Here is an 18,510-nt window from a genome sequence, read left to right on the forward strand (position 1 = left end):
AACCATCAGGTTTTTGAACCAAAGTTCTAAGTACATTTATTATTAAAGTATGTATATATTCTACAAACTTGAGGTTCGTTCCAAACATGCTGCCATAAAACAGAGAAAGCCAAAAGAACCCACTAATAAAGCAAGAAGACTGTCAAACACCCAATGTGCAGAAAGGAAAATAATTCATGCAAACAATAAACGCAAGCAAATACTGTAGCATTTTGAACTGAAATCCTCAGAGAGTCCGTCCACAGATGCTTAGTTCAGCACAGAATGGAGCAGCGAGCTGAACCGGCTGGTCCCTGGCCTCGGGCCCAACACACTGACCATTTCAATCTGGCCTGGCACCGAAATCATCATCCAAACACTGGGTTCAGATGCTTCGATACGATCTGGGGCCTGGTCCCCGCTGCCTCCATTTGGCCTGTACCTGACTTTTCCATTTGGGCCGGGCGTTTAAATCAACCGAACTTCGTGTCTTCCTCACTCTCAGTGACGGGTCCGCTGCCTCACCTCTGTTCTGCCCCATCAAATTGCCCCCAAGTCCAAAGGGAAGTTACAGGCTATTCATTTACTACAAAAAACAGATTCACCAGTGTCACCTTAAACCAGAACCAGTGGAGATCACTCCATTTAACTTCACTGAACTCATCACTGAACTGTTTCCCACAATCTATGGACTCACTTTCACGACTTCTGCATCTTATGTTCTCTATTTATTTCTCATTTCTTTATGATTATTATTATTTTCTCTCTTGTATTTACACATGTTGTTGTCGTTTACACATTGCTTATTTGGTTACCGGGTTGGGTGCGGTGTTTCATTGATTATGTTGTGGTTCTTGGATTTACTGAGTAAGACCATAAGACATAGCAGCAGAATTAGACCATTTGGCCCATCGAGTCTGCCCCACCATTCAATCATGGCTGACCCTTGTTTCTCCTCCTCAGCCTCACTTGTCGGCCTTTTCCCCGAAGCCTTTGGTGCCCCGTCCAATCAAGAAACTATCAAGCTCTGCCTTAAATACACCCAACGACCTGGCCCCCATAGCTGCCTCTGGTAATGAATTTCACAAATTCACCACACTCTGGCTAAAGAAATTTCTCTGCATCTCTGTTTTAAATGGGCGCCCCTCTACCCTGAGGCTGTGCCCACTTGTCTTAGACTCCCTCGCCATGGGAAATGGGAAACATCTTTTCCACATCTACTCTGTCTAGTCCATTCAACATTTGAAAGGTTTCAATGAGATCCCCCCTCATCCTTCTAAATTCCAGCGAGTACAGACCCAGAGCTATCAAACATTCCTGATAGGATAATACTCTCAATCCTGGAATCATCCTTATGAACCTCCTCTGAACCCTCTCCAATGCCACCACATCTTTTCCGAGTTGACGAGCCCAAAATTGTTCCCTGTACTCAAGGTGAGGCCTCACCAGTGCCTTATAAAGCCTCAGCATCACATCCCTCGTGTTATATTTGAGACCCCTTGAAATGAATGTTAATTATAGTATTTGCCTTCCTCATCACCAACTCTATCTGCAAGTTAACCTTTAGGTTGTTCTGCACGAGGACTGCCAATTCCCTTTGCATCTCAGATGTTTGGATTTTCTGCCCATTTAGAAAAAGGTCTGCACATTTATTTCTACTACCAAAGAGCATGACCATGCATTTTCTGACATTGTACTTCATTTGCTATTCTCTTGCCCACCTCCTGATCTGTCTAGGTTCTTCAGCCTACCCATTTCCTCAACTCTGCCTGCCCCTCCACCAGTCTTCATATCATCTGCAAACTTGACAACAAAGCCATCTATTTGATCATCTATATCATTGATATACAGCATAAAAGGAAACGGTCGTCACACCAACCCCTGCAGAACACCACTACTTAATGGCAACCAACCAGAAAAGGATCCTTTTATTACCACTTGCTGCTGTCTACCAATCAGTCAATGCTTTTAACTTTCCTGTAATACCATGGGCTCTGAACGTGGTAAGCAGCCTCATATGTGGCACCTTGTCAAAGGCCTTCTGAAAGTCCAAATATACAACATGGACTGTATCCCCTTTATCTATCATACAATGTATCTTCTCAAAGAATTCTAACAGGTTCATCAGGCAAGATTTTCCTTAAGGAAACCATGCAGTATTTGTCCTATCTTGTTCTGTGTCTCCAAGTACTTCATAACTTCATCCTTAACAATTGACTACAACAACTTCCCAACCACTGAGTTCAGGCTAACGGGTCTATAATTTCCTTTCTGTTGTTTTCCTGGAGTCTTAAAGAGTGGGGTGACATTTGCAGTTTTCCAATCATCTGGCACCGTGCTAGAGTCCAATGATTTTGAAAGATAATTACTAATGATCTCACAATCTCTATTGCTATCTCTTTCAGAACCGTAGGGTGCATTACATCTGGTCCGGGTGACATGTACCCTCAGGTCCTTCAGCTTTTTGAGCACCTTCTCACTTGTAATAATAACTGCACTCATTTCTCTTCCTTCACACCCTTCAACATCTGGCACACTGCTAGTGTCTTCCACAAAGACTCATGTAAAATACCCATTTAGTTCATTTGCCATCTCCTTGCCCCCCGGTATTTTTTCTCCACCCTCATATTCCAGTGGTCCTCTATCCACTCTCATCTATTTTATTTTTAATATACTTGAAAAACTTTTACTATGCAGTTTGATATTGTTTGCTATTTGTTTTCACATTTCATCTTTTCCCTCCTGTTATTCTTTCTGTAGGCTGTTAAAAGCTTCCCAATCCTCTGTCTTACCACTAATTTTTACATTGTTGGATGCACTTTCTTTTGCTTTTACATTAGCTTTGACTTCCCTCATCAGCCCCATTTTGCCATTTCAGTGTTTCTTCATTTTTTGGAATACATCTATCCTGCATCTTCCTCATTTTTCCCACAAACTCACACCATTGCTTCTCTGCTTGATCTTTGCCAGCATCTGCTTCCAATTTACTTTGGCCAACTCCTCTCTCGTACCACTGTGATATCTTGTACTTCACTGAGATACTGATACGTCAGACTTTACTTTCTTTCTATCAAATTTCAAGCTGAACACAATCAAATTGTCATCACTGTTTCCTAAGGATTCTTTTACCTTAAGCTCCCTAATTACCTTGGTTTCATTATAAAACACCCAATATAATGTAGCTGATCCCTGTTCTAAAAAGCCATCTTGTAGGTATTCAACAAACTCACTCTCTTGAGATCTATTTCCAACCTGATTTTCCCAATCTATCTGCATGTTGAAACCTCCCATGACTATCATAACATTGCCCTTTTGACACGTCTTTGCTATTTCCTGTTGTATTCTGTTGTCCATATCCAAGCTACTGTTTGGAGGCCTGTATATAACTGCCGTCAGGGTCCTTTTACCCTTGCAGTTTCTTAACTCAATGCAGAATGCTTCTGCATCTTCTGGTCCAATATCACATCTTTCTACTGAATTGATGCCACCCCCCTGCCTACCTTCCTATCTCTGATACAACATGTAACCTTGGTCATTTGGCTCCCAACTGCAAGCATCCTTCTGCCACGACTCAGCGATGGCCATGACATCATATCTGACAATCTGTAATAGGGCAATAAGATCATCCACCTCATTTCTTATACTCTGTGGATAGAGATATAACACTCTGAGTACAGTATCGCTACCCTTTGATTCTGCATCCCTCATGCACTGATACCCACCCTGCTGGCTGCAGTTGTGTCCTATCATCTGCCTGCCCTTCCTGACAGTCCAACTGCATGCTATCTTTGCTTTTTCACCCTCCATCCTATCCTGAGTGCCTTCACTCTGGTTCCTGCCCCCAACCCCCGCCAAATTAGTTTAACCCTCCCCTACCACTCTAACAAACCAGCAGTATGCCCACAAGAAAACTAATCTCAGGGTTGTATATGGTGACAGAAATGTATTTTGATGATACATTTACTTTCAGCTTTGAACTTTGTAGTAGAGAGCCGGGTGTTGTACTGGTCTGTGTCCTCACTGGCCGGTGCTGTGCTCTGACAGCTCAGTGTGCTTGGTTTTCAGTCTCAGTGTTTTTACTGAAGTGTGTCCTTATTACACAATTGACCTTGTCCACCCTGGAGCTGAGAAGATTCACTGGCTACCAGAATGATTTGTTTTGGTCACCCTGCCGTGTGACAGACAGCATTAAGCTGGAAAGAGTGCAGAGGAGATTTGTGGAAAGCATTTCAGACAATTTTCCCTGGAATGTTGGAGAATGAGTGCTGATATTGCAGAGGTGTATAAATTCATGAGGGACCACGGTTGGGTCAAAGAGAACAGTCTTTTTGCCAGCGTTGGGGCATCAAGAACTGGAGGGCATTGGTTTAAGATGAGATTTAATAAGGACCTGAAGGGCAACTTTTCCACACACAGCCTGGTCAGTAAATGGAATGAGCTGCTATGGGAAATGGTTGAGTCAGGTAGATTAAAAAGGCACTTGGGCAGGTAGATGGAAAGGAAAGGTTTTGAAGGATATGGGTCAAATGGAAGGAAATGGGACAAGGAGGAGGATAACCTTGATCATAATGTGGTGGTGAGGGGGTTACAGACCACGAGCTCAGATGGGAACTTTGGTCAGCGTGGACCATTTGAGCTGAAGGGCTCGTTTCTGTGCTGTGTGAATTTGACTGTAAACCCTGGTGACTTATTTCAATGACATTAAACTTTTCTAAATGACATTATTTCTTTATAGATTATAGACCCCAGTACCTGAAGTGAAGTTAACTGGACTACAGTTACCTGCTTTTCATCTTCCACCCTTCTTCAACAATGGCTTTCAACTCCACTGGGACCTTTCTGTAACAGTGAGTTTTGACAGACTTCAATGTCTCTACTTTCTCTCCAGACTTCCTGTGAAAGCCTCCAGTGCAGGTCTTTGGGACCAAGTAATGTTTGCTTTTAGTCCCATTAGTTTTTTTCCTCATGATGATGATTGTTACACATTATGACACAATTGTTGAAATGTCAGCATGAGATATCTGTGGGATGTTTGCTGTGCCCCCACTGTGAACACTAATGCAAATTATTGGAGTTAACCTCTCTGCTTTTTCCTTGTTAGTTTTAGATTTTGTCTCATCACTGGTGCCTGGAAAAATCCTGATCCTCTTGTCTGCCTCCTTTGACCACAGAATGTTCTTTGCTCTCTGTGATCCCTCTGTCCAATCGGGATCAATGTCTGCTGAGTGTTACGAACTGTCTCCTTAAACATCTGCCACTGCTCATTACTGACCCGTCCCTGAGCCTATTTACCCCATCTGCCCCAGACAACTCCACAGTCACGTCTCTGTAATTGTCTTTATTTAGGTTGAGGACACTGGTTCTGACCTGGTGTTCACCCTCAATCTGTGATCTGGAGATCTCCCACATTGTGATCACTTCTTCAGGGATCCTTCACCACAAGATCTCTCTGTAATCCCACCTCATTACACAGATTACATCTGAAATGACCCGTTCATGGGTAAAATACTGCTGTAAGAAACTTTCTCTGACCATTCCACAAATTCCTCTTCCACTGTACCAGTTTGATTAGCTTAATCAATACACAGACTGAAGCAAACACACAGAAAATGCTGGAGGAACTCAGCAAACAGTCGACATTTCGGGCTGAGAACCTTCATCGGGATTAGAAAGAAAGGGACAAAAGCCAGAATAAGGTAGTGGGGGAGGGGGAGGAGGACAAGTGAGGGGTGGGGAATGTGTGGTTTGTGGAGGGATGATGATGTGAGGGGCTGGGTGACGGGCAGAAAAGGCAAAGAGATGAAGAGAAAGAAATCTAATAGGAGAGAATGATGGACCATGGGATGACACGGAGGAGGTGGAGAACCAGAGAGAGTTGATGGGCAGGTCATGAGGGTGTGTGAGGAGAGGTGAAGGGGTTAAATGGCATCAGAATGGGGGAAAAGTCAGAAGAAAAGTAATAGTTCAGTGGGGGGGTGTGGAAACAGGGGGTAGTGATTTCTTGAATTTGGAGAAATCAATGTTCATGCCATCGGGATTGGAGGCTATGCTGTCAGAATATGAGGATTTGCTCATCTAACCTGTACTCGGCCTCACTGTAGCGGGAGAGGAGGCCGTGTACAGACATGTTGGTGATGGCTCTCCGCTGGTCAGGGTCGACAATGGGTATTGGATCCGTGTTTCGAAGCCGATCTGCAAGTCGGGGAAGTACGATATGGAAAGCAAGCAGTTGCCCATGCAGGGGCCCCTGCTCTCCACACAGCTGATGAATCCAAAGCAACGGCAGAGACCGATGCAGTCAGGCACCAGCGGTGTTGCAGGATTGCCAGTCTGCATTGAACACAGGACCGACAGGGAATCCAGCTCCGGATTGTTCCCCAGGATTTACTCCCGAAGTCTTCCCCATGAAAGGGTCTAGCCACAGGCCGGCGGAGGTTTGAGATCAGAATTTTTCTTCCACTTGATCTGCCAAGTATGGCTGAGGAGCCCCATCTGCCCATAGCGGTTGGTTATATGACACCAGTAAACCCATTTGCACCTTCCCCTGTCACTGGAAACAGTTCATTGAGTGTAGTAGCGAAGCCATATGTAAAATCCAGGAGCTGGACTTGATTGACAGAGGCAACTTGACGCACACACCATTGTCTGCACTTAATGGGAAGTGGGAGCTTGTCCCATTACCACCCCACCACTGGTTAAAACAGCTGTAAGCTGTGTTGGTATGTGAATGGGGAAACTCAATTGGAATGGGTTGCCACCAGCAGATCGTGGTTGTTGCAGCTCTCAGAGCAAAGATACTCGATGCAGCGCTACCCTGATCTGCTTTTGGTTAAATCTCTCATGATAATCACAGTTCCATTCTCATCTCTCTTTGATATTTCCCCTCTTTGTGTTTTATCCCATCGGGAGGAACACATGAGGATCTTGAGACCACTCCTCCCCATTTCTTCTTTCCCTCCCCCTTTCACCATCAATGTCCCTACATGTAAAGTGTTGATGAAAAGTATTTATGACCCTTGGAAGTTTTCATCTTTTATTGTTTCACAACATTGAATCACAGTGGAGTGAGACCACACCTGGAGTATTGTGTGCAGTTTTGGTCCCCTAATCTGAGGAAAGACATCTTTGCCATAGAGGGAGTACAAAGAAGGTTCACCAGATTGATTCCTGGGATGGCAGGACTTTCATATGAAGAAAGACTGGATGAACTGGGCTTGTACTCGTTGGAATTTAGAAGATTGAGGGGGGATCTGATTGAAACGTATAAAATCCTAAAGGGATTGGACAGGCTAGATGCAGGAAGATTGTTCCCGATGTTGGGGAAGTCCAGAACGAGGGGTCACAGTTTGAGGATAAAGGGGAAGCCTTTTAGGACCGAGATTAGGAAAAACTTCTTCACACAGAGAGTGGTGAATCTGTGGAATTCTCTGCCACAGGAAACAGTTGAGGCCAGTTCATTGGCTATATTTAAGAGGGAGTTAGATATGGCCCTTGTGGCTACGGGGGTCAGCGGGTATGGAGGGAAGGCTGGGGCGGGGTTCTGAGTTGAATGATCAGCCATGATCATAATAAATGGCGGTGCAGGCTCGAAGGGCCGAATGGCCTACTCCACCTATTTTCTATGTTTCTATGTATTTGGCTTTTTTTTATACTGATCGGTATGTACGGTACTGATCGATTATACGGTAAAAAAACTCATTTGTGTCAAAATGAAAACAGATCTCTACAAAGATCTCTAAATTAATTACAGATATAAAAACATAAAACAATTGCCTGTATAAGTATTCACCCCCTTTAATATGACACACCAAATCATCACTTGTCCAGCCACTTGGTTTTAGGAGTTACATAATCAGTTTAATGGAGATCACCATGTGTAGTCAAGGTGTTTCAATTGATTGTAGTAAAATTATGTCTGTATCTGGAAGGTCCAACTACTGGTGAGTCGGTATCCTGGGAGAAACTACACCATGAAGACAAATTAACACTCCAAGCAGCTCTGCAAAAAGGTTATTGAAAATCACATGTCAGGAGATGGATCCAAGTCACTAAATACCCTTGGAGTACAGTTATGTCAATCATCCAGAAATGGGAAGAATATGACACAGCTGTAAATCTGCCAAGAGCAGGTCATCCTCAAAAACTGAGTGACGGTGCAAGAAGGGGACCAGTGAGAGAGGCTCCAAGTGACCTGTGACAACTCTGGAGGAGTTACAAGCTGCAGTGGCTGAGATGGGAGAGACTGTGCAGACAACAACTGTTGCCCAGGTGCTTCACCAGTTGCAGCTTTTTGGGAGAGTGGTGAAGAGAAAGCCACTGAAAAATACTCTCATGAAGCCTTGCCTGGAATTTGCCAGAAGAAGTGACAGACCCTGAAGTCAGCTGGAAGAAGTTTCTGTGGTCTGACATAAACAAAATTGCCCTTTTTGACCATCAAACTGAACACTAAGTTTGGCGGAAGCCAATGACCGCAAGCACAAAACCAAAGCTACACAGGAACACCTTAAAACAAAGTTAGTGTCCTGCAGTGGCCAAGTCAGAGTCCAGACCTCAATCCAATTGTGGCTGGACTTGAAATGGACAGTTCGCGTACAAACTGCATGCATTCTGACAGATCTTCAGCAGTTCTGTAAAGAAGAAGGGGGAAAATTGCAGTGTCCAGGTGTGCAAAGCTGATAGAGACCTATCCACACAGAGTCTACTATGATTATTGCCAAATGTGCATCATCTAATTACAGAATTGAAGGAGGTGAACACTTCTCCATCAACTATTTTGTGTTTTATATTTGTAATTAATTTAAATCCCTTTGTAAAGATCTTTTCATTTCGACTCCACGGTGTCTTTTCTGATGATCAGTGTTTTAAATTAAATCCACTATGATTCAATGTTGTAAAACAATAAAACATGAAAACATCCAGTGAGACTAAATACTATAGGCACTGTATCCACCCCCTCACCAGCACGTTATGAACAAACCCACCCTGCTCCTTTCCATTTTGCAGATTCCATGTGGAACATTGAACATGATGGAATGTCGAATTCCCAGTCCCAGTCTCCTTAACCATGTCCCTGCAATAGCTGGTAGATCAAACATATTCGTCAATACACAATATGGAATAGATGGCAACCTGCCCCTCGGCCCACAATATCTGCGCCAATCATAATAATGATCAGACTTTATACAGTACTGGTGAGGTCTCACTTGGAGTATTGTGAGCAGTTCTGGGCCCTTTATCGTAAGAAGGATGGGCTGAAACTGGATGGGTTTCAAAGGATGTTCTCGAAATTGATTCCAGGATTAAACTTCTTGTCATATGAAGAGCGTTTAATGGCTCTGGGCCTGTATTCACTGGAATATCAAATGGTGAAAGGCCTTGATAAATTGGATGTGCAGAGGATGGGAGTATCTGAGACCAGAGGATGCAGGCTCAGAGTAGAGGAGGATCCTTGTAGAATGTGGAGGTGAGGAATTTCTTGAGTCACAGAGTGGTGAATCTGTGGAATTCATTGCCACAGGCAGCTCTTGATCCAAGACTTCATGTATATTTAAGGTAGAGATTGATAGATTCTTGATTGGTCAGAGCATGAAGGGACACATGGAGAAGGCAGGAGACTGGGGCTGAGAGGAAAAATGGATTAGCCACAATGAAATGTCGGAGCAGACTCGATGGGCCAAATGGTCAAATTCTACTTCCTATACCTTATAGTCTGTATCACCACCTCACAAACCTCGAGCAACTTTGTAAAGTGTGATCTGCCCACACAAAACCATGCTGATTGTTCCTAAGGAGGCCATGCCTTTCCAAATGTGCATAAATCCTGTACATCAATATCCTCCCCAGTAGCTTCTCTACCACTGAAATGAGGCTGCCCTGCCCATAGAAACACAGAACCTACAGCCCAATACAGGCCCTTCAGCCCACCAAGCTCTGCCGATCATGTCCTTACCTTAGAATTACCTCGGCTTACCCATAGCCCTCTGTTTTCCTAAGCTGCATGGATCCACCCAGGCGTCTCTTAAAAGACCCCATTATTCCACCTCTACTGCTGCCGCCGGCAGCCAAGTTCACACACTCACCACTCTCTGCATTTATATAAAAAAAAATCTTTGTACCTACTTCCAAGCACCCTAAAACTATGCCCCCTCATGCTAGCCATTTCCGCCCTGGGAAAAAGCGTCTGACTATCCACACGATCAACGCCTCTCACTAACTTGTACAGAGCTATCAGGTCACCTTTCATCCTCCGTCACTCCAAGGAGAAAAGGCCAAGTTCACTCAACCTTTTCTGATAAGGCATGCTCCCCAATCCAGGCAACATCCTTGTAAATCTCCTCTGCACCCTTTCTATGGTTACCACGTTCTTCCTGTAGTGAAGCAACCAGAATTGAGCACAGTACTCTAATGGGGTCTGACCAGGGTCCTATACAGCTGCAACATTACCTCTCGGCTCTTAAACTCAATCCCACAGTTGATGAAGGTCAATTCACTAGATGCCATCTTAACCAGAGTCAACCTGCGTACCAGCTTTGAGTGTCCTATGGGCTCAGACCCCAAGATCCCTCTGATCCTTCACACTGCCAGGAGTCTTACCATTATTGCTGTATTCTGACATCATATTTGACCTAGCAAACCTATCTGGGTTGAGCTCTATCTGCCACATCTCAGCCCAGTTTTGCATCCTACCAATGTCCCGCTGTAACTTCTGAGAGCCCTCCACACTATCCACAACCCCTCCAACCTCTCCAACCTTTGTGTCATCAGCAAATTTACTAACCCATTCCTCCACTTCCTCATCCAGGTCATTTATAAACATCATGAAGAGTAGGGGTCCCAGAACAGATCCCTGAGGCACACCAATGGTCACTGACCTCCAAGCAGAATATGACCCATCTACAACCACTCTTTGCCTTCTGTTGACAAGCCAGTTCTGGATCCAGAAAGGAATGTCCCCTTAGATCCCATGCCTCCTTACTTTCTCAATAAGCTTTGCATGGGGTACCTTATCAAATCCCATGCTGAAATGCATTTACATTACATCTGGGGCTCTACCTTCATCAATGCGTTTAGTGAAATCCTCAAAAAATTTAATCAGGCTCGTAAGGCATGACCTGCCTTTGACAAAGCCATGCTGACTATTCCTAATCATATTATGCCTCTCCAAATTTTCATAAATCCTGCCTCTCAGGATCTTCTCCATCAACTTACCAACTACTGAAGTAAGACTCACTGTTCTATAATTTCCTGGGCTATCTCTACTCCCTTGAATAAGGGAACAACGTTCGCACCCTCCAATCCTCCGGAACCTCTCCCTTCGTTATTGATGATGCAAAGATCATCGCCAGAGGCTCAGCAATCTCCTCCCTCACTTCCAACAGTAGCCAGCGGTACTTCCTGGTCCAGTCCCAGTGACTTATCCAACTCGATGCTTTCCAAAAGCTCCAGTACATCCTTAATATCTATATGCTCAAGCTTTTCAGTCACCTGCAAGTCATCCCTACAATCGCCAAGATCATTTTCCGTAGTGAATACTGAACTCTTATCCTATTGCTCTTCACATACTTGTAGAATGCCTTGGGGTTTTCCTTCATCCCATCCGCCAAGGCCTTCGCATGGCACTTTCTGGCTCTCCTAATTTTATTCTTAAGCTCCTTCCTGCTAGCCTTGTAGTCTTCTTGATTCTTATCATTACCAAGTTTTTTTGAACTGTTCGTAAGCTCTTCTTTTCTTCTTGACTGGATTTACAACCACCTTTGTACACGACGGTTCCTGTACCCTACCGTCCTTTCCCTGTCTCATTGGAACGTACCTGTGCAGAACCCTACACAAATATCCCCTGAGGATTTGCCACATTTCTTCCGTACGTTTCCCTGAGAACATCTGTTTCCAATTTATGCTTCCAAGTTCCTGCCTGATAGCCTCATGTTGCCCCTTACTCCAATTAAATGTTTCCCTAACTTGTCTGTTCCTATTCCTCTCCTATACTATGATAAAGGAGATAGTATTGTGATCATTATCTCCAAAATGCCCTCCCACTGAGAGACCTGACACCTGACCAGGTTCATTTCCCAATACCAGATCAATCACAGCCTCTCTTCTTGTAGGCTTATCTACATATTGTATCAAGAAACCTTCCTGAACACACCTAACAAACTCCACCCCATCGAAACTCCTCACTCGAGGGAGATGCCATTCAATATTTGGGGAAATTAAAATCTCCCACCACAACAACTCTGTTATTGTTACACCTTTGCAGAATTTGTCTCCCTATCTGCTCCTCGATGTCCCTGTTACTATTGGGTGGTCTATAAAAAACACCCTGTAGAGTTATTGACCCCTTCCTATTCCGAACTTCCACCCACAGAAACTCCGTAGACAACCCCTCCATGACTTCCTCCTTTTCTGCAACTGTGATACTATCCCTGATCAACAGTGTCATGCCCACACCTGTTTTGCCTCCCTCCCTGTCCTTTCTGAAACATCTAAAGCCTGGCACTTGAAGTAGCCATTCCTGCCCCTGCACCATCTAAGTCTCTGCAATGGCCACAACGTTATAGCTCCAAGTGCTGATCCACGCTCTAAGCTCATCCACTTTGTTCATAATATTCCTTGCATTAAAATAGACACATCTCAAACCATCCGGTCTGAGCGCATCCCTTGTCTATCATCTGCCTCTCCTCCTTTTCCAAGCTTTCTCTGTTTGAGTGCCAACCTCCCTTTCATCCATCACTTCAGTTTGGTTCTCACCCACCAGCAATTCTAGTTTAAACTCTCCCCAGTAGCCTTAATAAACCTCCATGCTAGGATATTGGTCCCCCTCGGATTCAAATGCACCTAGTCCCTTTCGTACAGGTCACACCTGCCCCAAAAGCAGTCCCAATGATCCAGAAATCTGAATCCCTGCCCCCTGCTGCAATCCTTCAACCAGGCATTTATCCTCCACCTCATTCTATTCCTATTCTCACTGTCACATGGCACAGGCAGTAATCCCGAGATTACTACCTTTGAGGTCCTACAGCTCAACTTCCTTCCAAACTCCCTGTAGTCTGTTTTCAGGATCTCCTCTCTTTTTCTACATGTGTCGTTGGTACCAATATGTACCACAACCTCTGGCTGTCCTTCCCACTTCAAGATATCATGAACATCCCTAACCCTGACACCTGGGAGACCGACGACCATCGGAGTTTCTTTCCTGCATCCACAGGATCGCCTGTCTGACCCCCTAACTATTGAGTCCCCTATCACTGCTGCCATCCTCTTCCTTTCCCTGCTCTTCTGAGCCACAGGGTCAGACTCTGTGCCAGAGGTGTGACCACTGTTGTTTCCCCAGGAAGGTTGTTCCCCACCCCAACAGTACTCAAACAGGAGTACTTATTGTTAGGTGTGACAGATACTGGGGTACTCTCTAGCATCTGCCTCTTGCCCTTCCCTCTCCAGAGTGTTACCCACTTATCTGTCTCCCCAGGCCCCGGAGTGACTACCTGCCTATAGCTCCTCTCTATCACCTCCTCACTTTCCCCGACCAGACGAAGGTCATCGAGCTGCATCTCCAGTTCCCTAACACGGTCCCTAGGGAGCTGCAGCTCCTGGATTCTTGTTACTTCCCTTCTTGATCAAAGCTCTAACATTTGCTACACTCCAGTCCTGTGGGACCTCACATGTTGTGATCGAGGACACATAGAACCTTGTCAAATCCCCAGCAATCTTCCTTCACTATTGTAGGATATTTGCCTTCAGGCCCTGGAGTCTTATCCATCTTATTGCTTTTCAGACATTCCAGCACAACTGCCTCCTTAATTTCAACACATCTCTGCACATTAGCATGCCCCACTCTGTTTTCATTGCCATTCAATTCCTTCACCTCCATAAATACTGACACAACGTACTCATTCAGTACCTCAGCCACTTGGTCTGACTTCAACCACATCATTCCTCCTCTAATCTTGAGTTGACCTTTCCACTCTCTGGTTATCCTCGTCTTATTCATACAAATCAAAAGCAGGGGAATCGACAAATTCCCAGAAATCCTTCAGTAAGTACGTGGTGTGTGAGGGAGTTTTGTTTTTCGCTGGAGCGCTTTGTGTCGGATGAATCGTTGGAAATTGGCGGTTGTGGAAAAGTGAAGGCGGAGCTGGACGATGAGAGGCCGGTCTCGGCTCTGTCCGTCACTCTGACTCTGTGTCCTCCCCTCCCCGCCTCTGTCTCTCTGCGCGTTTCTCGGGCAGGTCGGGGCGCTGTGTATAAAAGGAGACAGCAGCAGGCAGTTTGTCAGTGAGCAGCGACCTGAGTGAAGCAGCATCATGTCTGGCAGAGGGAAAGGAGGCAAAGGACTGGGCAAAGGCGGAGCCAAGCGGCACCGTAAAGTGCTCCGTGATAACATCCAGGGCATCACCAAACCGGCCATCCGCCGTCTGGCTCGCCGTGGCGGCGTCAAGCGGATCTCGGGTCTGATCTACGAGGAGACCCGCGGGGTGCTGAAGGTTTTCCTGGAGAATGTGATCCGGGATGCGGTCACCTACACTGAACACGCCAAGCGCAAGACGGTCACTGCCATGGATGTGGTGTACGCTCTGAAACGCCAGGGCCGCACTCTCTATGGCTTCGGCGGCTGAAAAACTCCCACCTCCTCCCGAGCACAAAACAAAGGCTCTTCTAAGAGCCACCCACCGCCTCACAGACGGGGCCGTATCCACAGACTTTTGATTATTTTTTGTCGATATATTTACCTGAGTTACATTTGCAACAGATTAATCGGTTCCGCTTGAAATCTACCTGCCTTCCAGTCCGTGATTACAATAAAATCTCTGAATGCATTAAGGTCGATCTTAATCCTTTTATCCGTCTCGGACAGAAATAAGTTTCCTCATTTAGAGAAACGATTCCGTAATTATGCATTTAAATCTTAACTGAGGGAATTAGATAGTAAATTTATTAAATGAAACTGAAATTGTATAATCCGTGATAGAATTAATTGTAAATAAAAATAATCAGGCAGTTGCTGGCTGCTCTGAAATGGCGGGCGATTTAAAATTAATCCCGCGCTAATCACACTGCATTCTGATTGGATGAAGTCCGACCGCCAGTGAACAATTTCCCATTTGGCCCTTAATTGTTATTCGCTGTCAGCCTGTATGAAATGAGTCAACCAATCGCAGCAACCAGCTCATTTAATAGACACCTGATGACGAGCCAATCAGAGGCGATGGGACGGCCCTTCTCAGACAGTATATAATCCTGTCCCTGAACCCGTTTCGTCTATCTTGTTCCTGTATTTCAGCCTGTGTTCTCGGTTCTGAAGGAGAATGGCCCGCACCAAGCAGACAGCGCGTAAATCGACCGGAGGGAAAGCTCCTCGAAAACAGTTGGCGACCAAAGCGGCGCGGAAGAGCGCTCCAGCCACCGGCGGAGTGAAGAAGCCTCACCGATACCGGCCCGGCACCGTGGCTCTGCGGGAGATCCGGCGCTACCAGAAATCCACCGAGCTGCTCATCCGCAAACTTCCCTTCCAGCGCCTGGTGCGGGAGATCGCTCAGGACTTCAAAACCGATCTGCGCTTCCAGAGCTCGGCCGTCATGGCCCTGCAGGAGGCTAGCGAGGCTTACCTGGTCGGGCTGTTTGAGGACACTAACCTGTGCGCCATCCACGCCAAGCGAGTCACCATCATGCCCAAGGACATCCAGTTGGCCCGCCGCATCCGCGGGGAGCGCGCCTAAACCCGGCCTCCACACCAAGCACAAGAAAAGGCTCTTTTAAGAGCCACTACCACAGCAAAGGAAAGGGCTGTCGCTTGCTGATCATTGTATTATTTTAGTGGCGATCTGCTCTCCTGATGGGGTTGTTCGGTTTTGCACTGACTGACCGCGGTCATCAGCTGTTCTGTGCCGTCTGGTTGATTCAGCGAGGGACAGGAGGTGAACGCGCTCCCTCCCCGTCAGGGTCTCACCTGGCCCTTCACTTCTCCCACGAACCAGCCATGTGCAGCTGCTGCGGGTGTTACCGTTACGTTTGCTTTGGACCTGCCTGGCTGTCCTTGGAGTGGGAGCATGCGGTCGCGATGGGTACAGAGGGGGATTTCCTGGAGCAGTGACCCCAGGCAATAGTGCTTATTGTTTTTTAATTTGATTTCCCTCTCTTGTACATATTTAATGTTGGTGTTTTGTGTGAATAAACGTATGTAGTTTTGTGGCTGGTAACTGAATGAAGGTCAGTCGGCAATGTCACCGGGTAGTTTATCATATATCTTCCCCCTGCATCCATCCCCAGAGACGGATCCGTGTCTCAAGACGCCCCCTCCCCTCTCACATAGGTTTCAGCAGTTCCCAATCAACTCAGCTGAATCGGGTTTTGGGGTGTGAGGCGCGGAATCTCCGCTGGTGTCAGTATCTGTCACTCTCTCCCATGCCGGGAAAAGGAACTGGGCCTGCAACTGCATCACATGTCTCTCAATCTCTCTCTCACACACAGCCTGAGTGAAATTCAGTGTTTCACTTCAAATCTGGGACATCACGGCCACACTGAATGTCATAGAGGTACCGGGAATATCGGGTTTTATGCGAGAAGTTCCCCCGGAAAACTCATTCGGACCCGGCGCGGGAATCACGATATTCATGATCAGCTCCTTTCTGAGATGTGGGTGGCTCTGAGAAGAGCCGTTGGGTTCAAACACTTAAAAATGGTGTATTCTCGATTTACTTTTTGACTGCTGTCTTCTTGGGCTTCGGCGCCGCTGGTTTCTTAGCTGCCGCTTTCTTAGCCGCTGGTTTCTTTGCTGCCGCTTTCTTGGCCGCTGGTTTCTTCACTGAGGCTTTCTTGGCCGCTGGTTTCTTCACTGAGGCTTTCTTGGCCGCTGGTTTCTTTGCTGCCGCTTTCTTGGCCGCTGGTTTCTTCGCTGCCGCTTTTTTAGCCGCTGGTTTCTTAGCTGCCGCCTTTTTAGCCGCTGGGTTCTTGGCGCCAGACTTCTTGCTGGGAGATTTCTTGATGGCAGATTTCTTTACCGATGGCTTGTTCGCTTTCTTCACCGCTTTCACGGCACTTTTTCCTTGACCGGATTTAAAGGATCCCGAAAGACCCGCGCCCTTGGTCTGAACCAAGGAGCCGCTTTCCACTCTCTTCTTGATGCACATCCTGATCTGGGCGCGACGTTTCCCTACATCGACACCGCTGCTGGTCAGAGCCTTCATGATGGCCACAGCGGACATCCCCTTCCTATCGCGACAATCCGCCACAATCTTATCGATTTGTTCGCCCAGCTTGGGACCGGCTGGTTTGCTCCGGCCGGCCGCCTTCTTCTTGGGAGTCTTCTTTACGGCGGCGGGTGCGGCTGGAGGAGCCGTTTCGGCGGGTGTTGTCTCGGTCATGTCGGCGACTCTGGAAAATGCTTCTCACAATCAGACTGAATGAGAAATAAAGCGAAAGGCGGGCACAGAGCAATTTAAAGGCAGCGAGCGGACGGGGCGGAGACATCCTGCTGTCAGTTCCTGGCGGCTTCATTTTTCTGTGTTTCTCTCTCTCAAAAACTCTCCGATTCCAATTAAAATCGGACACTCCGGAGACTCGGACTGACCCCTGTCCGCCACTGAGGCCGCAAAATTCGCTGGAAATAAAGTTTATTCAAGATTAAAGGCAGCTCTTTCGATTTTAACCAGTTTCATTATTGCGCTGCCCGCGATTTCTCTCCCGATCGGTGACCTGTTCTCTGCTTTTGGACTGAAATACTAAAAGTAACGAAAACTTTGCGGTTTATTCCAGCTTCGGGATTGAGCGGGAGAGTGAGGCGATTCCGTAACTGAGATTTTTTTTCATTTTGTTCATGAGACGCTGGGAAATCCTTCGATATGTTAGGACCCACAAACACAGCGACGCCAGTCTAAGCCGCCCGCCCCTTTAACACACTCTCTCTGACACAGTGCTCCCAGCAACACACACAGAAAATGCTGGTGAACACAGCAGGCCAGGCAGCATCTATAGGAAGAGGTACAGTCGACGTTTCGGGCCGAGACCCTTCGTCAGGACTCTGGTGCTAAATGCGGCCTGACTTGCTGGGTTCCTCCAGCATTTTGGCCATCAAAATAAAACGACAGTTTCCATGTCATATAACACTGATAAATCTGATTCTGATCCCAAGGAATAAAGGACAAAGAACATTGTCTGGCCAATCTCCCTGTGCAACTGAGAACTACACTCTCCCCGGTTTAACCCCGTTTCCTATAACGGTGACAAGAGGCTGTACACAAATCGGCAAGTGTGGCCTCCGGTCACTTACACAACTGTATCATAATGTCCGAACTGATATACTCAATCGCCTGACTAATGAAGACCAGCATGTTACGTTCTTCATCACCCTGTCTACCAGTGATATCTCTTTCAATGAACCGTGTGTGCACTTTACCCCTAAATCTCTCCAGTCCATTCCACTCCCTAATGACCGATCATTCACAGTGTAAGTTGATTTAAGCTGGTTAGAAGAGTGGGTTGAAAGAACGCAGATGGAGTTTAATGCTTATAAATATGAGGTGCTATATTTTGGTTGGA

General features: G+C 46.3%; 2 protein-coding genes and 1 pseudogene across 3 annotated transcripts in view; 2 read left to right on the plus strand and 1 right to left on the minus strand.

Annotated features, from left to right (window-relative positions):
- The window catches only part of LOC134339649 (late histone H2A.2.2-like), a 410,959-nt gene that overhangs the window by 139,572 nt on the left and 252,877 nt on the right, over positions 1-18,510 (plus strand). The window lies entirely within an intron of this gene.
- The window catches only part of LOC134339681 (uncharacterized), a 34,530-nt pseudogene that overhangs the window by 2,402 nt on the left and 13,618 nt on the right, over positions 1-18,510 (plus strand).
- LOC134339642 (histone H1-like) lies at positions 16,668-17,347 on the minus strand. The gene has a single exon (XM_063036334.1). It carries the CDS (start codon positions 17,334-17,336, stop codon positions 16,668-16,670), a length of 669 nt encoding a protein of 222 aa, XP_062892404.1. The 5' UTR covers positions 17,337-17,347.

This window comes from Mobula hypostoma, chromosome 30, assembly GCF_963921235.1.
Source record: "Mobula hypostoma chromosome 30, sMobHyp1.1, whole genome shotgun sequence".
Lineage (NCBI taxonomy): Eukaryota > Metazoa > Chordata > Chondrichthyes > Myliobatiformes > Myliobatidae > Mobula > Mobula hypostoma.

Coding starts and splice junctions, on each gene's coding strand:
- LOC134339642 (XM_063036334.1), bottom strand. CDS start 17,336: ATGACCGAGACAACACCCGCCGAAACGGCTCCTCCAGCCGCACCCGCC.